Source organism: Ranitomeya imitator, chromosome 6 (genome assembly GCF_032444005.1).
Source record: "Ranitomeya imitator isolate aRanImi1 chromosome 6, aRanImi1.pri, whole genome shotgun sequence".
Lineage (NCBI taxonomy): Eukaryota > Metazoa > Chordata > Amphibia > Anura > Dendrobatidae > Ranitomeya > Ranitomeya imitator.
The window spans coordinates 341217413-341242804 of NC_091287.1; the positions used below are offsets into that span (position 1 = coordinate 341217413).

Consider the following 25392-nt stretch of genomic DNA (forward strand, 5'->3'; position numbering starts at 1 on the left):
GTTGTTGGTATGTTGGCCCATTCCTCCATGCAGATCTCCTCTAGAGCAGTGATGTTTTTGGCTTTTCGCTTGGCAACACGGACTTTCAACTCCCTCCAAAGGTTTTCTATAGGGTTGAGATCTGGAGACTGGCCAGGCCACTCCAGGACCTTGAAATGCTTCTTACGAAGCCACTCCTTCGTTGCCCTGGCGGTGTGCTTTGGATCATTGTCATGTTGAAAGACCCAGCCACGTTTCATCTTCAATGCCCTTGCTGATGGAAGGAGGTTTGCACTCAAAATCTCACGATACATGGCCCCATTCATTCTTTCATGTACCCGGATCAGTCGTCCTGGCCCCTTTGCAGAGAAACAGCCCCAAAGCATGATGTTTCCACCACCATGCTTTACAGTAGGTATGGTGTTTGATGGATGCAACTCAGTATTCTTTTTCCTCCAAACACGACAAGTTGTGTTTCTACCAAACAGTTCCAGTTTGGTTTCATCAGACCATACGACATTCTCCCAAAACTCCTCTGGATCATCCAAATGCTCTCTAGCAAACTTCAGACGGGCCCGGACATGTACTGGCTTAAGCAGTGGGACACGTCTGGCACTGCAGGATCTGAGTCCATGGTGGCGTAGTGTGCTACTTATGGTAGGCCTTGTTACATTGGTCCCAGCTCCCTGCAGTTTATTCACTAGGTCCCCCCCGCGTGGTTCTGGGATTTTTGCTCACCGTTCTTGTGATCATTCTGACCCCACGGGGTGGGATTTTGCGTGGAGCCCCAGATCGAGGGAGGTTATCAGTGGTCTTGTATGTCTTCCATTTTCTAATTATTGCTCCCACTGTTGATTTCTTCACTCCAAGCTGGTTGGCTATTGCAGATTCAGTCTTCCCAGCCTGGTGCAGGGCTACAGTTTTGTTTCTGGTGTCCTTTGACAGCTCTTTGGTCTTCACCATAGTGGAGTTTGGAGTCAGACTGTTTGAGGGTGTGCACAGGTGTCTTTTTATACTGATAACAAGTTTAAACAGGTGCCATTACTACAGGTAATGAGTGGAGGAAAGAGGAGACTCTTAAAGAAGAAGTTACAGGTCTATGAGAGCCAGAAATCTTGATTGTTTGTTTCTGACCAAATACTTATTTTCCACCATAATATGCAAATAAATTGTTAAAAAAACAGACAATGTCATTTTCTGGATTTTTTTTCTCAGTTTGTCTCCCATAGTTGAGGTCTACCTATGATGTAAATTACAGACGCCTCTCATCTTTTTAAGTGGTGGAACTTGCACTATTGCTGACTGACTAAATACTTTTTTGCCCCACTGTATAGCGATGTCCCACCCTGGGACAATTTAAAAAAGTAAAAAAATATATATATTACATTGTGTAAAAATATTTTTTTTTTAATTCCTAAAGAAAAAATAAATATTGTTCCAATAAATACATTTCTTTATGTAAAAAACAATAAAAGTACACATTTAGTATCAAACTAGTTAACCCCTTCAGTGAACACCGTACAAAAAGACAAAAAACAATGCTTTATCATCATACCATCAAACAAAAAGTGGAATAACACGCGATCAAAAAGACGGATATAAATAAACATGGTACGGCTGAAAATGTCATTTACTCCCGCAAAAAACGAGCCACCACACAGCGTCATCAGCGAAAAAATAAAGTTATAGCCCTCAGAATAATGTGATGCAAAAATATGTAGACTATATAATCTTCACTAAAGTCCTGGCCATTAGACTGAATTCAATTATATTGGATCTCATCCACCCAGATCAAACTGGCTTCATGCCCGGCAAGAGTACCTCTATCAATATCAGGCGAGTCCAGTCGATAATTCAATATAGATCTTTAGTGTCAGATAACAACTGGGCATTAGCATCACTCGATGCAGCCAAAGCCTTTGATTCTCTTGAATGGCCCTTTCTGTTAGCATGTTTGCTGAGGTATGGCTTTTGAGATAAATTTTTAAAATGGATCAATATACTATACATGAAACCTAAAGCCCGTATAATTGTAAATCAATTCCATTTCTGAGTCCTTCTCATTATATAGGGGAAGCCGTCAGGGGTGCCCCCTTTCTCCAGCCCTTTTTGCTCTCGCGATAGAGGCATTAGCAATACATATAAGATCCTCCAATGACATTAAGGGTATAGATATAGCGGGTTGTAAAGGTGTTATTGGTCTATATGCTGGTGACATGGTGATATTTATGGACCGGGCGGAGGAAACATTGCCACAGGTAATTGCTACGTATAGATAAGTTCAGTAAATACTCTGGTCTACATATAAACTGGGATAAATCTGCTCTGTTGCCTCTCTCTTGTCCCCCATTGCCAGGCCTCGAGGCTCTCTCCTCGTTGCCTACTGTGTCCAATTTTAAATATTTAGGTATTTATATGTCCCAATATAGCTATTCTGACTTACAACTTAAGTTTTGGGCACCGGTGCTCAGGAAGGATATAATGGAACTAGAGAGAGTACAAAGGAGGGCAACAAAATTAATAAAGGGGATGGGAGAACTACACTACCCAGATAGATTAGCGAAATTAGGATTATTTAGTCTAGAAAAAAGACGACTGAGGGGCGATCTAATAACCATGTATAAGTATATAAGGGGACAATACAAATATCTCGCTGAGGATCTGTTTATACCAAGGAAGGTGACGGGCACAAGGGGGCATTCTTTGCGTCTGGAGGAGAGAAGGTTTTTCCACCAACATAGAAGAGGATTCTTTACTGTTAGGGCAGTGAGAATCTGGAATTGCTTGCCTGAGGAGGTGGTGATGGCGAACTCAGTCGAGGGGTTCAAGAGAGGCCTGGATGTCTTCCTGGAGCAGAACAATATTGTAACATACAATTATTAGGTTCTGTAGAAGGACGTAGATCTGGGGATTTATTATGATGGAATATAGGCTGAACTAGATGGACAAATGTCTTTTTTCGGCCTTACTAACTATGTTACTATGTTATTTATCCACTGTTTGAATTAGTCAAATCTAAATTTGCGTCTTGGAGCAAACTCCTATTGTCTGTTGCGGGCCGTATTAACCTAATTAAAATGATACTTCTCCCTAAGCTTAGTTATTTCCTTCAACATAGCGCAGTACAGGTACCTAAATCCCTCTTTGCAAATCTAAACTCCCAAATTACTTCTTTTATATGGGGGAAAACTAGACCCAAACTTAGGCTGTTTTACAGAGACCTAAACGGCATTGCCGTATTTCTTTCTGTATTACCTGGCCGGACAGGCCAGAGCATTAAGTACATGGATGCCTAATAGTCGTCTCCCTAATTCTGAACATCATTTGCTTCATTCTGCCCGAATTGAGTGTCCATTGAGCTTCCTGGAATTAGAAAAAATAAATGTTCCCCGTTTATTGCCTATGCTTCGGCTGGCACGGTTAATCTGGAGACAAATTAAAAAAGTTGTTGGATTCAAACACATTATAGCTGAAATGCCCCTATGGAAAAATAACTATTTCCCGATGCTGGTGAGCCACCCATCCACTGATTTTTGGATCTTACATGGAGTTTCCTCGGTGGGTGATTTACATGACCGGGGAACCTGTGTGTCATTTGAACAATTATGGACTAAATATGGTATACCGAGATGCCAAATTTTTTTGTTTTCTACTAAGATCAGCTTTCCAATCGTATATGAGGGTTGCGGGTGCTGGTCAAACTATCTCGTCTCTGCCTCTGATAGGAATCGTCAACTCGCAGGGTCCCCAGGGCCTTATTTCTTCTTTATATACCTATATGCTGTCTGTGTTTACATTGTCAATCATCAGACGCGAATTTTATCCATATGATGTGGAAGTGCCCCGTCATCCTTCAATACTGGAAAGAAGTGACATCATTACTAACGTCCCTGTTGTCGGCTCCTGTTCCTCTTGAGCCACTAATCTGTTTATTTGTGGTATGGGATGAGGAGACCTGGGATCATTATGTCGGACTTTTTTCTCCGGGAGACACTTTTTATGGTACGGAAAGTACTGGCATTACGGTGGATGGGGGGTTCATGTCCTTCCCTCAGCCTGGATTGAACTGGTGAACTCGATCATCCCATGCGAACGTACATTATATCAGAATAGAGGATGTACAGGTAAATTCGATAAAATCTGGAACGGGTGGAATTCCTCTCACCTTACTCTATAAATTCATAGTTAATTGGTATCAGTGTAAAGAGTTAGATCTATTACAATATCGCACAGAGGAAAATATAATGCTTACTATCAAGCGGCAGAATAGTAGTTATTATAGATATAGTTGTAGATGTAGTTTAAGAAATTTAAATTCTCATGGCTCCATGTTTCTGTGGTTCGCATGAAGTAAATGATTTGATATACACAAATTGTTGTCTTTTGGAATTCCATAGACTGTAATACTGTTTTGGATATAATTAGAATATATGTCCTGCTTTACACTCAATAATGCATATAACTTTTTTTATATATATATATTAAGTGTAACACTACTGGGCATAAATGTGTATATTGTATATTTTCATCTTGTGGTTAATAAACGAATTTAAAAAAAAAAAGTGATGCAAAAATAATTATTTTTTATATAAAAGTTTTTATTGTATAAAAGCACCAAAACATAAAAAAATAAATGAGGTATCGCTGTAATCATACTGACCCGAAGAATAAAACTGCTTTAGCAATTTTACCAAACGCGGAACAGTATAAACGCCCCCCCAAAAGAAATTCATGAATAGCTGGTTTTCGTTCATTCTACCTAACAAAAATCAGAATAAAAAGCGATCAAAAAATGTCATGTGCCCGAAAATGGTATCAATAAAAACGTCAACTCGTCCCGCAAAAACAAGACCTCACATGACTCTGTGGACCAAAATATGGAAAAATTATAGCTCTCAAAATGTGGTGACGCAAAAATAATTTTTTGCAATAAAACGCGTCTTTTAGTGTGTGACAGCTGCCAAACAAAAAACAGCTATAAAAACCCGCTATAAATAGTAAATCAAACCCCCCTTTATCATCGCCTTACTTAGGGAAAAATGAAATAAAGTATTTATTTCCATTTTCTCATTAGGGTTAGAGTTGGGGCTAAAGTTAGAGTTGGGGCTAGAGTTGGGGTTAGGATTACGTTTACGGTTGGGTTAGTGGTGTGTCAGGGTTAGGGTTATTTTTGGGATTAGGGGTGTGGTTAGGGTTATGGTTAGGGTGTGTGGTTAGGGTTGGGATAAGGGTTAGGGGTGTGTTGAGGTTAGGGTTGGCGTTAGAATTGGGGGGTTTCCACTGTTTAGGCACATCAGGGGCTCTGCAAATGCAACATGACGTCCGATCTCAATTCCGTCCAATTCTGCGCTGAAAAAGTAAAATGGTGCTCCTTCCCTTCCGAGCTCTGCTGTGCGCACAAACATTGGTTTACCCCCACATATGTGGTATCAGCATACTCAGGACAAATTGTACAATGTTTGCGGTCCAATTTCTCCTGTTACCCGTGGGAAAATAAAAATCTGGAGGCTAAAAAATCATTTTTGTGGGAAAAAAAATTATTTTTTATTTTCACAGTTCTGCGTTATAAACTTTAGTGAAACACTTGGGAGTTTAAAGTTCTCACAACACATCTAAATAAGTTCCTTGGGGGGTCTAGTTTCCAACATGCGGTCACCTTTGGGGGGTTTCTACTGTTTAGGTACATCAGGGGCTCTGCAAACGCAATGTGACACCCGCAGACCATTCCATCAAAGTCTGCATTCCAAAACGCCACTTCTTCCCTTCCGAGCCCCGCTGTGTGCCCAAACAGTAGTGTTCTCCCACATATGGGGTATCGTCATACTCGGGATAAATTAGACAACAAGTTTTGGGGTCCAATTTCTCTGGATACCCTTGGGAAAATACAAAATTAGGGGCTAAAATATCATTTTTTTGGAAAAAAAATGTTTTTTTTTTGTTTTCATGGCTCTACATTATAAATTTAAGTGAAAAAATTGGGGGTTCAAAGTGCTCACCACACATCTAGGTAAGTTCCTTAGGTGGTCTAATTTCCAAAATGGGGTCACTTGTGGGGGGTTTCTACTGTGTACGCACATCAGGGGCTCTCCAAACGCGACATTGCGTCTGATCTCAATTCCAGCCAATTATGCGTTGAAAAAGTCAAATGGTGCTCCTTCCCTTCCAAGCTCTCTCATGCGCCCAAACAGTGATTTACCCACACATATGGGGTATCGGCGTACTCAGGACAAATTGCACAACAACTTTTGGGGTCCAATTTCTCCTGTTACCCTTGGGAAAATAAAAAATTGGGGGCTAAAAATCATTTTTGTGAAAAAATATGATTTTTTATGGCTCTACATTATAAACTTCTGTGAAGTACTTGGGGTTTCAAAGTGCTCACCACATATCTAGATTAGTTCCCTAGGGGGTCTACTTTCCAAAATGGTGTCACTTGTGGGGGGTTTCCACTGTTTAGGCACATCATGGGCTCTCCAAACGTGACATGGTGTCCGATCTCAATTCCAGCCAATTTTGCACTGAAAAGTCAAATGGCACTCCTTCCCTTCCAAGCTCTGCCATGCGCCCAAACAGTGGTTTACCCCCACATATGGGGTATCAGCGTACTCCGGACAAATTGCACAACTTTTGGGGTCCAATTTCTCCTTTTACCTTCGGTAAAATAAATCGAATTGGATTTGAAGTAATTTTTTTGTGCAAAAAAGTTAAAATGTTCATTTTTTTCAACATTCCAAAAATTCCTGTGAAGCACCTGAAGGGTTAATAAACTTCTTAAATGTGGTTTTGAGAACATTGAGGGGTGCATTTTTTAGAATGGTGTAACTTTTTGGTATTTTGTGTAATATAGACCCCTCAAAGTAACTTCAAATGTGATGTGGTCCATAAAAAAAATGGTGTAAAAATGAGAAATTGCTGGTCAACTTTTAACCCTTATAACTCCCTAACAAAAAAAAATTGGGGGGTTCCAAAATTGTGCTGATGTGACGTAGACATGTGGGAAATGTTAGGCTACTTTCACACTAGCGTCGGAATTCGGCCCGTCGCATTGCGTCGGGCCGAGATTCCGACGCTAGTGTTGTTAGCACCGCACAATGGGTGCAGCGGATGCATTCTCCGGCGCATCCGCTGCCCCATTGTGAGGTGCGGGGAGGTGGGGGCGGAGTTCCGGCCGCGCATGCGCGGTCGGAAAAAGCGGTCCGTCTGGAGCAAAAAACGTTACATTTAACATTCTTTGCTCCCAGCGGTCCGCCACAACACGGCGGTTGCGACGTGTGTCAATACGTCGCAATGCGTCGGTAATGTTACGCTATGGGGCAAAAACGCATCCTGCAAACAACTTTTCAGGATGCGTTTTTTCCCCTAAACGACGCATTGCAACGTATTACAAAAAACGCCAGTGTGAAAGTACCCTTACTTATGTATTTTGTGTGACATATCTGTGCGCATTAAGGGCATGAAAATTTAAAGTTGGAAAATTGCGAAATTTTTAAAATTTTCACCAAATTTCAGATTTTTTTCACGAATAAACGCAGGTAATGTCAAAGACATTTTACTACTGTCATGAAGTACAATATGTCACGAGAAAACAGTGTCAGAATCACAAGCATTCATTGAAGCGCTCCAGAGTTATAACCTCATAAAGGGACAGCCCAGACAAACTTCTCAAAAGATTAAAAGTGAACTTCAAGCTAAAGCTTCACGACCAAGGAGGACACCATTGTTGTAAAAAAAATCATAAAAAGCCAGACTGGAATTTGCCAAACTACATGTTGACAAGCCACAAAGCTTCTGGGACAATGGCCTTCTATCCTGTCGGCTCCTGCTGTGATTTTATTGTAGGAGGCTGCTGAATTGTGTGTTTTGATGAATATTTCCTTTGAAAACCTTGTGTAGATGTAGATGACATACAGAATTCTTCTATGTAAAAGCTCATGTTAAATTGCATTGCAGTCTGATAGCAATCGCGCTGCACTCGATGTAAATCGGATGCTATGTTTGGGCTACTTTTACACTAGCGTTGGCCCGACGTACCAACGCATCCTGTGACAACGCAGCACAACTGGGGCAGCGGATGCATTATTACAACGCATCCGCTGCCCCATTGTGAGTTGCGGGGAGGAGGGGGCGGCGTTCTGGCCGCGCATGCGCGGTCGGAAATGGCGGACACGACGCACCAAAAGACGTTACAAGCAACGTTCTTTGGTGCCGAGGGTCCGCCACAACACGACGCAACCGTCGCACGACGTGTGGCAATGCGTCACGAATACAAGCCTATGGAGAAAAAAACGCATCCTGCAAACAACTTTGCAGGATGCGTTTTTTCTGCAAAACGACGCATTGTGACGTGCGTCGTACGACGCTAGTGTGAAAGTAGCCTATAGGGCTAGGCCTTGTGCTGCACCTCAGGTATATAGCACCAGAACTAAGGCCACCTACAAGTATAGTTATACTGCACTGTCCGCCTCTCTCCTTCAGGGGGAGACAGTGAGGAGCGGTCTTATTTCTGGCCCAGATCTGTACAGTATGTAGCTAGTGTAACAAGCTGCGGTCACGTGGTGGCCAATGGTCACATGATCAACTCTAGCTCTACGCTCTCAGATAAACGCTTCCCGCATAAGTTTGGCCTGACTCGGCGCCTGTACGGGATGATTGCCGTGTCACGTGTCTCAGGCTTCCAGCTTTGTAGCGAGGTCGCATGGAGCTGGCGGCTGCTGTGGGACAGTGGGAGCCGTTAGAAGAGCCGGGAGGCGGCACTTCCCGAGGGAGTCCCGGGGACAGCGGTCACGTGTCCCAGAGTCAGAGCGTCTGCAGCGGCGTCTCCGTGGGGCTCCTGAACGATGAGGAACTGTTCGCTACAGAGTCATGTGACGACGTCCTCCCCGCCACAGCGGCTCAGCTGTCCAGTCACCTCCTGCCTGCGCTGCACAGCTTCGAGGTGAGGGCGGGGCAGGAGCGGTCACGTGATGCGAGGCTTCGGCTCTTCTTGCACGGTTGAGCCTAGAGTGTATGGGCCTGACTGCAGCTCATAGACTCTAGCCGGCTCACTGGTGAAGATGCTAGAGTGTATGGGCTCCTTCCAGGTCACCTGACTTCAGCCCATGCACTCTAGCCGGCTCAGTACTGAAGATGCTAGAGTGTATGGGCTCCTGTCAGGTATATAGTATGGTAGATACAGACTGTACGGGCTCCTGTCAGGTATATAGTATTGTAGATATAGACTGTACAGGCTCCTGTCAGGTATATAGTATTGTAGATATAGACTGTACAGGCTCCTGTCAGGTATATAGTATTGTAGATACAGACTGTACGGGCTCCTGTCAGGTGTATAGTATGGTAGATACAGACTGTACGGGCTCCTGTCAGGTATATAGTATGGTAGATACAGACTGTACGGGCTCCTGTCAGGTGTATAGCATTGTAGATATAGACTGTACGGGCTCCTGTCAGGTATATAGTATGGTAGATACAGACTGTACGGGCTCCTGTCAGGTATATATTATTGTAGATACAGACTGTACGGGCTCCTGTCAGGTATATATTATTGTAGATACAGACTGTATGGGCTCCTGTCAGGTATATATTATTGTAGATACAGACTGTACGGGCTCCTGTCAGGTATATAGTATGGTAGATACAGACTGTATGGGCCCCTGTCAGGTATATATTATTGTAGATACAGACTGTACGGGCTCCTGTCAGGTATATATTATTGTAGATACAGACTGTACGGGCTCCTGTCAGGTATATATTATTGTAGATATAGACTGTACGGGCTCCTGTCAGGTATATATTATTGTAGATACAGACTGTATGGGCTCCTGTCAGGTATATATTATTGTAGATACAGACTGTATGGGCTCCTGTCAGGTATATATTATTGTAGATACAGACTGTATGGGCTCCTGTCAGGTATATATTATTGTAGATACAGACTGTACGGGCTCCTGTCAGGTATATATTATTGTAGATACAGACTGTATGGGCTCCTGTCAGGTATATATTATTGTAGATACAGACTGTATGGGCTCCTGTCAGGTATATATTATTGTAGATACAGACTGTATGGGCTCCTGTCAGGTATATATTATTGTAGATACAGACTGTACGGGCTCCTGTCAGGTATATATTATTGTAGATATAGACTGTACGGGCTCCTGTCAGGTATATATTATTGTAGATACAGACTGTATGGGCCCCTGTCAGGTATATATTATTGTAGATACAGACTGTATGGGCTCCTGTCAGGTATATATTATTGTAGATACAGACTGTATGGGCTCCTGTCAGGTATATATTATTGTAGATACAGACTGTATGGGCTCCTGTCAGGTATATATTATTGTAGATACAGACTGTACGGGCTCCTGTCAGGTATATATTATTGTAGATATAGACTGTACGGGCTCCTGTCAGGTATATATTATTGTAGATACAGACTGTATGGGCCCCTGTCAGGTATATATTATTGTAGATACAGACTGTATGGGCTCCTGTCAGGTGTATATTACTGTAGATACAGACTGTACGGGCTCCTGTCAGGTATATAGTATGGTAGATACAGACTGTACGGGCTCCTGTCAGGTATATATTACTGTAGATATAGACTGTACGGGCTCCTGTCAGGTATATATTAATGATGGTATCAGAATGTATGGGCCCCTGTCAGGTATATATTAGTGATGGTATCAGAATGTATGGGCTCCTGTCAGGTATATATTACTGATGATATCAGAATGTATGGGCCCCTGTCAGGTATATATTACTGATGATATCAGAATGTATGGGCCCCTGTCAGGTATATATTACTGATGATATCAGAATGTATGGGCCCCTGTCAGGTATATATTATTGATGATATCAGAATGTATGGGCCCCTGTCAGGTATATATTAGTGATGGTATCAGAATGTATGGGCTCCTGTCAGGTATATATTATTGATATCAGAATGTATGGGCTCCTGTCAGGTATATATATTATTGATGGTATCAGAATGTATGGGCCCCTGTCAGGTATATATTATTGATATCAGAATGTATGGGCTCCTGTCAGGTATATATATTATTGATGGTATCAGAATGTATGGGCCCCTGTCAGGTATATATTAGTGATGATATCAGAATGTATGGGCCCCTGTCAGGTATATATTACTGATATCAGAATGTACGGGCTCCTGTCAGGTATATATTACTGATGATATCAGAATGTACGGGCCCCTGTCAGGTATATATTAGTGATGATATCAGAATGTATGGGCCCCTGTCAGGTATATATTAGTGATGATATCAGAATGTATGGGCCCCTGTCAGGTATATATTACTGATGATATCAGAATGTATGGGCCCCTGTCAGGTATATATGCTGCGATTGTTCTCGTATGCCGATTCGGCATGAAAAAATAATCACAGATGTGATCTGCCCCATAGATTAACACTGGTCCGAGTGCCATGCGATGTTTTCTCACATAGCGCTCGTCCGTATTCTACGCTAGTGTGACCCCGGCCTTAAACTTATGAAGAGACACAGACCACCTGCAGCTCAGCCTTCATCAATATTTAAATTACAAGTTTTTCACCATCCAAAAAATGCTATTTTTTACCTAGTTCCATAGGTTTCTTAAAGGGAACCTGTCACCAGGTTTTCCCCATATATAGTACCACCATAACCTATATGCCCTTATACACACCCTTCTACAGTGCTGTACCGTACATACCGTATATACTCGAGTATAAGGCGAGATTTTCAGCCCACTTTTTTGGGCTGAAAGTGACCCTCTCGGCTTATACACAAGTCATTGTCGGCGGGGAAGGGGGAGCGGTGGCTGTCACATACTCACCTGCTCCCGGCGCGGTCCCTGCATGTCCGATGGTCTCTGGGCAGCTCTTCCTTTGTTCAACGGTCACGTGGAACCGCTCATTAATGAATATGGATGCATATTCATTACTTTAATGAGCTGTTCGTGACAGCTGAACATAGGAAGACGCTGCCGACTCCCGGAGACCATCTGACAGTGAGAAGCTGCCAGGGACCGCGTCGGGAGCAGGTGAGTATGACGGGGGAGGTGAGCATTGCGTGATATTCACCTCTCCCCTTTCCACAGCTGCGGGCCGCTCTGTCCTCTGGCTGTGACTGTTTAGGTCAGAGGGCACGATGACGTAATTAGTGTGCGCGCCGCCCTCTGCCTGAACAGTCAGTGCAGAGGATGGAAGACAGAGCAGCGCGCAGCAGTGGAAAGTGCCGGGGGCCTGAGCGAAGAGAGGCGAGTATGTGTTTTTATTTTATTTTATTCGCAGCAACAGCAAATGGGGCATAATGTGTGGAGCATCTCATGGGGCATAATCTATGGAGTAAAATCTATGGAGCATCTTATGGGGCCATCAACCTTTATGCAGCATTGTATGGGGCAAAAGTTTCTATGAAGCATCTTATGGGGCCATTATTAACATTTGTGCAGCATTATATGGGGCATATTTTAATATGGAGCATCTTATGGGGCCATCATAAACTTTATGGAGCATTATATGGGGCTCCTCATTCAATATGGATATTCAAAAACACTTAACCTACTGATGTCCCAATTAATTTTACTTTTATTGGTATCTATTTTTATTTTTGACATTTACCAGTAGCTGCTGCATTTTCCACCCTAAGGCTTATACTCGAGTCATTAAGTTTTCCCAGTTTTTTGTGGCAAAATTAGGGGGGGTGGTCGGCTTCTACTCGAGTATATACGGTATGTCCCTAAGCCAATGTGCATAATGTAAATAACTTCTTATACTCACCTACGGGGCGGTCCGGTGTTATGTTTGGCGCTGGTATACATCCGGCACAGTCCTTCCCGTGGATGATGTGTTCTACATCATCCACACAACCTCCCTCATCACGCTTCTGTGCAGGAACACTTCTCTGCCAAGCACAAAGCAAAGTACTGCAACGGGCAGAAAGAAGTGCGATGCACAGGAGCACGATGGAAGACACCGTGTGGATGACATAGGACGCGTCATCGACTCAAAGAAAGAAGGACGGTGATAGAAGAGGAGAAGGCCCCGGATTAAGACTAGCAAAGCCCATTGTATGGGGCTAGGCAAGTCTTAAGGGCATACAGATAGTGGTTGTGCTTTATAAAATGCTGTATATAAGGGTATACAGGCAGTGGGCCTACTATATATACACAGCATTCTAGAATGCTGTATATAAAGGCATATAGATAGTGGTCGTACTTTATGTGGAGGGGGGGACAGAAACAATGATTGAATACCCTGTAGTAAGTGAACGGCTACAGTGCAAGAAAATAAAGGGTACTTAGTTAACACTTTTTTGGGGGCCTGAGAAAGGAGTCAGAAAAGAGCATCGGGGCGGACGCGCTGCTGTGAATGTCAGTGTCTATATCTAGCACGGCATAATTTTCATAACCAGCAGAGGGAAAGCTGACAGCTGATGTTAATATTCTGGAAAGGAGCCAATAACCATAAAGGTTCCCAGGCTATTAATATCAGCTCACAGCTGTTTGCTTAGCCTTTACTGGCTATTTTACAGTGGGACACAAAATATTGACATGGGGTCCCCCTATAAAAGCTGTAGGCTGATATTAATAGTCTGTGAAGAGGCCATGGATATTGGCAGCCCCAGAGGCTAAAAACCATCAGCTCTCAGCCATCCCAGAAATGGCGCATCTTATAGATCTGCCAATTCTGGTACTTAGCCTCGCTCTTCCCACTTGCCCTGTAGCAGTGGGGCTCAGATTTGTGGGGTTGATGTCACCATTTTATTGTCAAGTAACATCAAGCCCACAGGTTAGTAATGGAGAGGCATCTATCAGACACCTCTCCATTAGTAAGCTGGCCTACTGTCACCTTACAATACAAAGGTGACATTAACCCCTTATTACCCCATATGCCACCGCTACAGGGCAGTGAGAACAGAGGCTGAGTGCCAGAATTGGCGCATCTTACAGATGCACCTTTTCTGGGGTGGCAATAACCATGGTCCCTCTCTAGGCTATAATATCTGTCCTCAGTCACTGACTTTCCCTCTGTGGCACAGAAAATTGTGTGGGAGCCCACGCCAGTTTTTTCAGTGAAAACATTTTTATTAAATACATACAGGTCCCAAATTTTACACACACATACTACTAACCGTATTAGTCACTGACCTATATAAATCTAACCGTTCTGCAATGGTTTACTGTATGTAAACCATGACTCCTATCCTGCAATGATTTGACAGAAGCCGACAAATTAACTATTTGTAAATATTGTAAGCTGTCAGTGTGATTTTACTGTACACTGCACCTGAATTGCAAGCCTTTAAAAAGGACACCGTTGCGTATTTCTTGCAAGTCACACTGATGGCCCGTGTGGTGTGAGTTTTTCTTGCATAAACAGACTTTCATAGAGGATTCTCGGCTGATATACGGTGCAAATCGCAGCATAGTGCAATTTCACTCGCACATATAATACGGCCGTGAAAAAAAAAAAAAAAAGGGATGGGAGCTGCCCAACAGATTAACATTGGTCCGAGTGGTATGCAATTTTTTTTTTCTCGCATAGCACTCGTCCGTATTCCTCTCTGGTGTGACTCCGGCCTTAAAGGGAAAATCATTCAAAATTTGAAAATTTCTATTTTTTAAAATTTCTGATATTTTTACAAAATAAAGCAAAACATATTAACCCAAGTTTATCATTAGCCCAAGTTTACCATTATCAAAGTCTAATATGTCAGGAAAAAAAACAACCTCAAAATCAATAGAATATGTTGAAGCATTCCAGAGTTATTACTACATAAAGTTACACTGGTCAGATTTTAAAAAAATTGGCCCCGTCACTGAGGGGTTAAATGCTTGTACAAGTGAACATTGTTTCAAAAGTGGTTTACCTAAGACTGGTTTCAAACCAGCGTTCGGCAGCCTTCTTCCTCCGTTAAGCCCCACCAACTGCTACACCTCTTCTTTCAGCTCCGCCTACGTCTGCATGCATCCCCTATCTTTAACATTGGGTACACAGGCACGTGTCGTTTTGACGATGCGCTGAACTGCGTCGAACGCAACATGTTGCATTTTGTTGCGGTCGGCGCAGCGTTAAAACAACGCATGCAGCGGCATCCGCTTGGCCTGCGTACCCAATGTTAAAGATAGGGTATGCAGGACGCATGCAGACGTAGGCGAAACTGAAGGAAGAGGTGCGGCATTGGGCGGGGCTTAACGGAGGAAGAAGGCTGCCATCCGCAGCCCTGCCGAATGCTGGTGTGAAACCAGCCCAAGGCTGTTATTATAGCACCTTATGTCTTACGCTAGGTTCACATTGCGTTAGTGCAATCCGTTAAGCGCATAGCGCTAGCGGATTGCGCTAACGGAATGTTTCTAGAGGGTCGGCGTTCACCCTCCCCGCTAGCGCAGATCCCCGATCTGCGGTAGCGAGGAACGGGCCTCGGACACACCTCGGACGCTGCAAGCAGCGTCCGAGGTCCGTCACAAAAGAACGGCACATCGCTAGCGCGTGCCGAAAATGGCATGCGCTAGTGATGCGCTTCAGCTAAAAGTAACATTGCTGTCAATGGGTGCGCTAACGGACCCGTTGCACGGTGTTAATTTCGACATTTTTGCCGTGCAACGCAGTCCGTTAGCGTTAACCCATTAACGCAATGTGAACCTAGCTTTACACAGATACATCATGGGCTTGTCCTGCCCTACGCATGAAATGAAAGACAAATACAATGTGGAGACTTAGGGTATGTTCACACGTTCAGGATTTCCATCCTTTTTTTTTCAGGACAGTTTTTTTTAAAAACTGCAGCTCTTGGCAGAAAACGCAGGTCCTTTTTTTGGTCCTTTTTTTGTCCTTTTTTGATGCGTTTTTTTATCCTTTTTTTATGCAGTTTTCTATGCAGAGACTGTGTGTTTCCTAGGAAGCTTTTTAGGGCTAAAATGGCTGAAAATACCCTAACCCTACCCCTACCCCTAACCCTAACCCTAACCCTAACCCTAACCCTACCCCTACCCCTATTCTAACCTTAGTGAAAAAAAAAAAAAAAAAATTCTTAATTTTTTTTATTGTCCCTACCAATGGGGGTGACAAAGTGGGGGGGGTGTCATTTACTATTTTTTTATTTTGATCACTGAGATAGGTTATATCTCAGTCATCAAAATGCACTTTGGAGCGAATCTGCCGGCCGGCAGATTCGGCGGGCGCACTGCGCATGCGCCCGCCATTTTGCAAGATGGCGGCGCCCAGGGAGAAGACGGCCGGACGGACACCGGGACGCCGGGTAAGTATAAGGGGGGGAGATTAGGGCACGGGGGGGGGGCATCGGAGCACGGGGGGGGGGGCATCGGAGCACGGGGGGGGGGCATCGGAGCACGGGGGGGCGGGATCGGAGCACGGGGGGGCAGCCGCACTTCCGCCCGCTCCCCCGCACTTCCTGCTGCAGCGGTTCTGCACATCAAATCGCAGTAAAACCCGCAGATATATTTTTGATCTGCGGGTTTTACTGCGATTTTGACCTCACAATGGAGGTCTATGGGTGCAGAACCGCTGCGGTTCAGGAAAAAGAAGTGACATGCTCCTTCTTTTTTGCCGCAGCTATTCTGCGCGGCTTTTTAAACGAAATTACGGATCATGTGCACAGCAGTGACTGTTTTCCATAGGGTTACATTGTTATGTACCCTGCATGGAAAACAGCTGCGGAACCGCAGCGGCAAAACCGCTGCGGTTCCGCAGTAAAAAACGCACTGTGTGAACATGGCCTTAATCAGAGCAATGTTTTATTTACATTCAGAACTGGTTTAAGAGGTAAACAATTACCATTTCTCACAGAAATCTCAGACTTTTACTTATAGAAATACTGGATAAATATCATTTTAACATTAGATATAGAAATATTTCTAATTTTATAAAACTGCCTTTTTTGCATAGAAAAACTTTATGCCTTTCCTTGTTTGATTTTAAGCCTTTGCTTGTTTCATTTTATGCATTTCTAAAGTATTGTAAAAATGTAATATACTGTTGGTGCATGCGGGCAGGACTGTCGGTAGGGTATGCGGCTCTGAAGCCCCCCCCCCCCCTCAGGCCTGCCTCCGGTGTCTGAGGTTTCGGTGTCCCGGACCAGAGATCATAATACCGGCCTTGAATTGTGAAGGACACGGCAGCCGATCCTGAGAAACATCCAAGGTGGGAATGCCCCATCATGTCGAAGAGTCTGCTAGATCCAGGCCTAGCAGACCAGTGCTAGTGGGTTCATGGATGCCAGGAGGGAGCTGGCCTAAAGGAAGGTCTCGTCTTTTCCTGGTGGGTCAGAGAGTTGTCCCGTCGATTTTTTTTTTTTTTTTTTTTTTTTTTGGACAGAACATTTCCAAAACAACCAAATTTGAACAGATCTCTTGGGAGGCAGACTTTAGTCCTCTGTTGCAGAAGCGAAGTACTCTTAAACTGATAGGCGCAGAGTAGGACGCACTAGAAAGTTGGCGTGCATGATTGTTCAGGGCGCTGGCGGTGTGGACCGGCCACCAGAGAAGGCCTAGACCAAAGCCTGGATATTTTAAGAGCAAGGTCACAGGAGCCTCTGGAAAACGTGGAGGCTGCATGAATAGGAAGGTTTCCTCAGGAGACGTCCACATTGCTCAGGGGAAAACTAGGACATATTTGTTCTGTGTGTTTTTTTTTTTTTTTTAAAGTAGCCCCCTTACTGCCTCATAGGATATACCAGTCCTTAAGATCACAAATCCTTTTTCGCAGAGCGATGATGAAGATGGGCATGGAATAACCTGGACGCAGAGAGGCGAGAGGGTAGGGCGATTCGTGGCATGAACAGTCCTCCGGGGAACCCCAAACACTCTTGATGTGTTAGGGCCTTGCCTCGTAGACCACAGATGATATGGTAGTGACAATTCTAGGTGGGAGATTAGTGACAATTCCACTGACGCCCTCAAAAGCCATATCTGGGAAGAAAAAAAAAAATTAAAAAGAAAAATCGTTAATAAAAAAACCTAAGGCCTAAACTGGGCTGGGCGGTCCAGACCCATGTCTTCCTCCTACTGACATTAAGTTAAAACGGATTAGCTTCGTGCTAGTTGGTGGTGTACCCTCCTCTACAGGAAATACCTAAAAAAAAATTTTTGCATAGCCTAAGCAGCATACACCCATTTTTTTTTTTTGTGTACCCCAATGAAGCATTAGCTTCCCCACATCAACCAGAAGGCCACACAGCATAACCTCGCTCCCCCAGTCAGAAACCTCCACCTCACATTAACCAGCGGACCCCACAGGATAAACCCACAGCCCACCAGACATTCCCTCCCACAAGCGTAAATCCCCATATGACGCCCCCTGCCCCCAACCATAAATCCCATCAGACACCCCCCCCGATCGGATGCCACCCCAGCTTAACCCCCCAGCATAAACCCCCCAGCATAAACCCCCATCGGACGTCCACCCCTCCTCCAAGCATTACTCCCATCGTACACCACGCCCACCCAATAATAAACCCCCACCGGACGGCCAAACCCCCACAGGACGTGGACCCCCCCATCCAGCACACACCCCCATCCAGCACACACCCCCATCAGACGCGGACACCCCACCCAGCACAAACCCCCCATCGGACGTCCACCCCCGACCCAGCCTAAACTCTTATCGGACGTCCACTCCACCCAGCCTAAGCCCTCATCAGCCCCCCAAACCCAACCCATAAGCAGGTCGCCCCCCAATAAAGGGGATCCCTCCGTAAGCGGTAGGTCGCCTCCCCACGTCCCACCACAGGCAGGTCGCCTCCCCACGTCCCACCACAGGCAGGTCGCCTCCCCACGTCCCACCACAGGCAGGTCGCCTCCCCACGTCCCACCACAGGCAGGTCGCCTCCCCACGTCCCACCACAGGCAGGTCGCCTCCCCACGTCCCACCACAGGCAGGTCGCCTCCCCACGTCCCACCACAGGCAGGTCGCCTCCCCACGTCCCACCACAGGCAGGTCGCCTCCCCACGTCCCACCACAGGCAGGTCGCCTCCCCACGTCCCACCACAGGCAGGTCGCCACCACATCCCACCACAGGGGTCCCCAATAGCCTGCAGCAGGTCTCCCCCCACATCCCACAAGCAGATAGCCCTCAAATCCCACAACAGGGGTCCCCCCCAAACCGAACCACAAGCATGTCACCCTCAAACCCCACCACAGGTCTCCCCCACTAAAAGGGGTCCACCCCGTAAGCAGCAGGTCACCTCCAAACCCCACCACAGGGGTCCCCCCCAACAGCCAGCAGGTGCCCCCCAAAATCCAACCACGGGTCCCCCACAATAGTCAGCCGCAGCAGGTGCCCCCCAAAATCCCACCACAGGGGTCCCACCACAATAGCCAGCAGCAGCGGTGCCCCCCCCAAAAAGCCCACCACAGGGGTCCCCCACAACAAGAGCGGTGACCCCCCCCCAAAAAATAAAGCCCGCCACGGGGGTCCCCCACAGCAGCAGCGGTGCCCCCCCACATAGCCCACCACGGGGGTCCCCCACAAAGCCCACCACGGGGGTCCCCCACAGCAGCAGCGATGCCCCCCCACAAAGCCCACCACGGGGGTCCCCCACAACAGCCGGCAGCAGCGGTGCCGCCCGCCACAAAGCCCACCACAGGGGTCCCCCACAGCAGCAGCGGTGCCCCCCACAAAGCCCACCACGGGGGTCCCCCACAGCAGCAGCAGTGCCCCCCCCCCCACAAAGCCCACCACGGGGGTCCCCCACAGCAGCAGCGGTGCCCCCCCCCCCCACAAAGCCCACCATGGGGGTCCCCCACAGCAGCAGAGGTGGCCCCCCCACAACAGCCGGCCGGCAGCAGCGGTGCCCCCCCCACAAAGCCCACCACGGGGGTCCCCCACAGCAGCAGCGGTGCCCCCCCCCACAAAGCCCACCACGGGGGTCCCCTACAGCAGCAGCGGTGCCCCCCCCCCACAAAGCCCACCACGGGGGTCCCCCACAGCAGCAGCGGTGCCCCCCCCCCACAAAGCCCACCACAGGGGTCCCCCACAGCAGCAGCTGTGCCCCCCCACCACCACCACAGGGGTCCCCCACAGCAGCAGCGGTGCCCCCCCACAAAGCCCACCACGGGGGTCCCCCACAGCAGCAGCGGTGCCCCCCACACAGACAAGCAGGTCGCCCACCACAGAGCCTCCCCCCAGAGCGCAAGTAGCATTTTTTTCACCCTGAAACCACTAACCTCCATGTGCCATGGCGTCCACAAGCTATAATCATGCTGCTTTGCTTTGCCGCCTTCATGATGTGACTGAAAACACGCACACGCCCCCGGAAATGACGTCACACCTGGAAGGAGCCCATACACTCTAGCATTTACCCTTCTTGCACACAGTGCTGCTGTTCTCACTCCTGTCCCTTCACTATAAAGCCCGGACCTCAGTATTCGCCTGCACAGGTGTCTGGGGGAGGCTTTTAGCTCTGCCATGTTCTCAGACTGTAGCTCCTGGGTTCAGGCCCTCACTCCTACTCTGTATTGTGACTTGTGTTATTTTACCCTAATCGTCCCTTCCCTTGTAAAGCTCATGACCGTTCATGCAGCGGAGTCGGGGAGAATGACCCCTGCAGCACGCGGCCCCCGACCTCAGGGAGTGACAGGACACCGCTCGCTAAGGTCTGGGCCACTCTCTGCAGGCGTCATTCTCCCCGACTCCGCTGCATGATTGGCCGCATGGATTACAGTGGGGACAGGTGAGTATAAAGGTACCGTCACACTCCGCAACTTTCCAACGATCACGACCAGCGATACGACCTGGCTGTGATCGTTGGTAAGTCGTTGTGTGGTCGCTGGAGAGCTGTCACACAGACAGCTCTCCAGGGACCAACGATGCCGAAGTCCCCGGCTAACCAGGGTAAACATCGGGTTACTAAGCGCAGGGCCGCGCTTAGTAACCCGATGTTTACCCTGGTTACCATTGTAAATGTAAAAAAAAAAAACACATACTGACATTCCGGTGTCTGTCACGTCCCCGGCGTCAGCTTCCCTGCACTCCTCCTGCATCCTGTGTAAGCGCTGTGCTCTGCTTTACGGCCGGCGCTGACACAGGATGCAGGAGTAGTGCAGGGAAGCAGATGCCGGGGACGTGACAGACACCGGAATGTCAGTATGTGTTTTTTTTTTTTTTTGTTACATTTACAATGGTAACCAGGGTAAACATCGGGTTACTAAGCGCAGCCCTGCGCTTAGTAACCCGATATTTACCCTGGTTACCAGTGAAGACATCGCTGGATCGGCGTCACACACGCCGATTCAGCGATGTCAGCGGGTGATCCAGCGATCAAATAAAGTTCTGGACTTCTAGCTCCGACCAGCGATGTCACAGCAGGATCCAGATCGCTGCTGCGTGTCAAACACAACGATATCGCTATCCAGGACGCTGCAACGTCACGGATCGCTATCGTTATCGTTGTTCAGTGTGAAGGTACCTTTAGGCTATGTTTCTACGGGGCGTAATCTCTGCGCTTTGGACGCAACAGACACCCTGCTCCACCCAAAGTGTCACCCCCTGTTGTACGCGTGGTGATTCCGGGTGTTCATTGAATACATGTGGAGTCACCGCATCCTATACATAGGCCAGGTTATTTATCTTGTGGAGACGGAGCGTCTCCACAGCCGCGGTCGGTAAAGACGCACTGCATGTCCGGATATTCAGGGAAGCCGGATGTGGCCCTGCACACATAGTGGAGACGGGATTTCATAAAATCCCCTCCACTGTGCTGTAACATCTGGACACTGGCTGTACACAGCGTCCAATCCACATCAAATCCTAAAGTGGAAACAACCTGGGGGGGGGGGCTCTCGGCTCCAGCGGCTCTACATTTGTAAATGGTAGGAGGGTCTTCTAGGTTTTTCTGATCTTCAGTACCTTCCAGCTCCTACTACAAATTGAACAAAGGTGTACTGTTCTGCTCCATTCTGTGCTTTAGACTGGCTGCTCGAGCAAATAGCAGCAGATCAGTGGAGGGGTCCGGAGAATTATTGATGACCTGTGCATAAGCAAAAGAAATATCCTATAAATTAATAGAGGTAGCAGCAAGGATGACTATTGGTAGGATAATAAAATCTAACTTATTAAAATAGATCATTAAAATATGGTGAACATAATCAAAACTATCCAGAAGGTTCTCAATAAAACCAGTGCTCATTACCAAATGGTGTGGTCTCACCCTTTTTGATGTCCGGGAGGAGCCTTCCAATTTCTTAGGGGGGGGGGGGGCTTAGTAGATATGACTCAGGCTACGTTCACATTAGCGTTTCGCTAATGTGCGTCGCTGTTGCGTCGGCGACGCGCCCCTATGTTTAACATGGGGGACGCGTGCGTTTTTTTGGTAGCGTTTTCCGACATGTGCGTCGTTTTCGACGCTAGCGTCGGACGCAAGAAAATGCAACAAGTCCCCAAGTGTGGTCCTGTCCTCCCTAATGTCCCTTAATAGCCTCCTAACGTGTTTTGTCCACCCATGGACTCATCAGGTTAAATTTTAGTAGGTCTTAGAAATTATTTCAAGGTTCTAAGTTTGGAACCATGATGGAGATAAGGGTTCAGGCGCTAAACAAAATGATGAGTAAAGCCTTACTACTCATTCTGTTTACTTTGCAGAGGACAAGACCACACTTGGGGACGGTCCTTGTCGGGTTTGGAGACCTACACTGGGCAGGACATAGGAGCTTAGACATGGCTACTAACCCCCTCCCCTCTCCTAAAAATTGGATGGCTCATCCTGGACATCAAAAGGGTCAGGCCAAACCAATTTTTAATGAGCACTGATTTTATTGAGCACCTCGTGGATTGTTTTGATTATGTTCCCCATATTTCAATTACCGTATATCAATTAAAGGTTAGATTTTGTTATCCTACCATTCATCCTTGCTGCTACCTCGATATTGATGACCTGTCCTAAGGATCGGTCATCAATATCATATGACCAGATAAATTTTAAAGAAAATGTAACTTCAACTGAAACTTTGTTTCTTTATTGTGTTTTTTTTTTGTTTTTGTTTTTTGTTTTAAAGATTGAGAATTTGGAAAAGAGCTTGGAAGATTTACTTGTAAGAGTTGATGAGTTTGTTGGGATGTTGGATATGGTAAGTCCAGATCATAGAGCATTTTTGTAGTGTAAGACGTACTTGATGTGGTATGTAAAGATTGCTTGGTACTGACCATTTATGGTGTAAACAGAAATGCCTAAGATGGGTTGTCCTCTTTTGAAGAATTATTGCTCCAAGGGTCATGCAGAGAAATAAATGCAAACAAATTGAGCTGTTCCTCTCCCTGACCCCCTGTGCTGCCTCCTGCTCTGGTGACTGTGTATAGGCTGCAGCCCTTGCAGGAGTCAGTGTCTTGTGCCGATTTTATCGGCAAGACCAATGAGATCACGGCCTACAGCATTATTGATGTAATGTCACAACGGCGCACAATTGTGTATGTAGACAATCACTGGAGCGGTAGCAAGAAACCGTGTTAGACCCCAGAAGGCAGGGAGAGTAACTGCAGAATTTTTTTGTCGTTGATTTTTGTTTATCTGTTGCCTGCCTGAGCCTCTGGAGCGATAATCTTTGAAAGGGGACAATCCCTTTAATAGTGAAGTAAATATGAGTGCATTTATAGCAGCTGTGCACATGTAATCCACCCAGGGAGAATGGGCACAGCAGGGATTACCAGCTCACACTGCTGTTATAGATGGACTTTTCACACTGCATTTTTCCTTGCATTAAACACATACTCAGCAAAAGCTCCCGACACTCGCATAACAGAAGGCTGTTTATCATCCGAGCTTCCTCAGTGTATACAACAAACCGGAATAGAAGGACACAGGCATCAATTCATCATTCTTTTTCTGACTTTTTGGGCATATAAACTAGGACCGTCTGCATTTTTATGTTTGTGCCAGATTCATTATGGCTTTTGCACCATTTTCATGTTAGTTTTTTTTCAGTCCTTATCATTTTCTTTTTGTGGGTTTCTTTGACCGTGTGCATGGTTTTTAGTTGCCAAAAATGTTTTTCGGCTAATTCTAATTTTTTACTTTTTGTAATTACGAACCATTTTTGCACAATTGTCCTCTGTATCCCTTGTGGGGATTTGTTTTCTTGACTTCTTTTACACTTTAAAGTTAATTAATGGTTTAATGTGATATTTTATGCAATAGTACAAACAAAGCAAAAGGGGTAAAGCCAAAAAAAAAAAATAAAGGTTAAAGAATGATGTAAAAAATGCAAAGGATGAATTGGCGCCATAGTATGAATAGACACACCACCTGACTTGTGGGATTATTAAATGACCCTCAATCGGCTACTTTTTTTGTGGTCATTTAATAGCCTATTTAGGTAGGCCGACCAATATAATATGCACTCAGAATTATCTGTAATAGATTGTTCATTGAACATAGGCTGCTATTGTTCTCGTCAGCACAGGTCATGTTCACAAAGGGCGTAGTGCTGCCGAGAACAATGATCTTTTAAGCAAGCCAAAGGATTATTTCACATGAAAAATGAGGGTTCTACTCATAGGTAGGGTCATTGGCACTCTGTTTACATTACATGGTGGTAGGGACACTTCAACTATGAGAGACGGAATCTAAAACTAAAAACCAGAAAATCACATTTGCATGATTTTTACGTAATTAATTAGCATTTTATTGCGTGAATTAAGTATTTGATACAATTTTGAAACCTTAAACTCTTTCCTGAAACCTAAAGTACAGGCCCCCATCACCAACCTCAGCGGTGAGGATCTGGCCACTTATTTCCTAGAAAAAATCAACCACATCCATCAGGATATCTCAGCCCAATCTCCTCAGTGCCTGGATCCCCTGCCCTGCCGCACCTCAAGCTCATTAGACATCTTTGAGCCTGTTTCAGAAGAAGATTTTTCCAAGCTCCTCGCATCTGCTCGGCCTACAAGCTGCAACAGTGACCCCATTCCTTCACATCTCCTGCAGTCTCCCTCACCAGTGGTCACCACTCACCTGACTAAAATGTTTAACCTCTCTCTTTCTTCAGGTATCTTTCCCTCCTCATTTAAACATGTCACCATAACCCCTTTACTTAAAAAGCCATCCCTCGACCAGACCTGCACTGCTAACTACAGACCTGTCTCTAACCTTTCCTTCATCTCTAAACTCCTGGAACGCTTGGTCCACTCCCGTCAAATCCGCTATCTCTCAGATAACTCTCTTCTCGACCCCTTACAATCTGGTTTCCGCTCTTTACACTCCACTGAAACTGCCCTCACTAAAGTCTCTAATGATCTAATAACAGCTAAATCCAAAGGTCATTGCTCCCTGCTGATTCTCCTGGATCTCTTTGCAGCATTCGACACTGTGGATCACCAGCTCCTCCTCACTATGCTCCGCTCTATAGGCCTCAAGGACACAGCCCTCTCCTGATTCTCCTCCTACCTCTCTGACCGCTC

General features: G+C 45.9%; 1 protein-coding gene and 1 long non-coding RNA gene across 3 annotated transcripts in view; one reads left to right on the forward strand and one right to left on the reverse strand.

The window, feature by feature from the left end:
• The first annotated feature begins 8617 nt into the window (after positions 1-8617).
• LOC138642631 (biogenesis of lysosome-related organelles complex 1 subunit 4-like) overlaps positions 8618-25392 on the forward strand; it is a 49425-nt gene continuing 32650 nt past the window's right edge. Inside the window, exons 1-2 of one of the 2 annotated variants that reach the window (XM_069730902.1) lie at positions 8620-8914; positions 22992-23063. In XM_069730902.1, coding sequence (XP_069587003.1) covers positions 8675-8914; positions 22992-23063 — 312 coding nt within the window. In that variant the 5' untranslated portion in view covers positions 8620-8674. Of the gene's footprint in view, positions 8915-22991; positions 23064-25392 lie in introns of both variants that reach the window. The other variant, XM_069730903.1, reaches the window with a different exon arrangement.
• LOC138642630 (uncharacterized) lies at positions 16719-20497 on the reverse strand. The gene is made up of 2 exons (XR_011314076.1): positions 20166-20497; positions 16719-17908 (listed from the first exon to the last, which is right to left on the reverse strand). It is a non-coding gene; the product is annotated as an uncharacterized lncRNA (long non-coding RNA).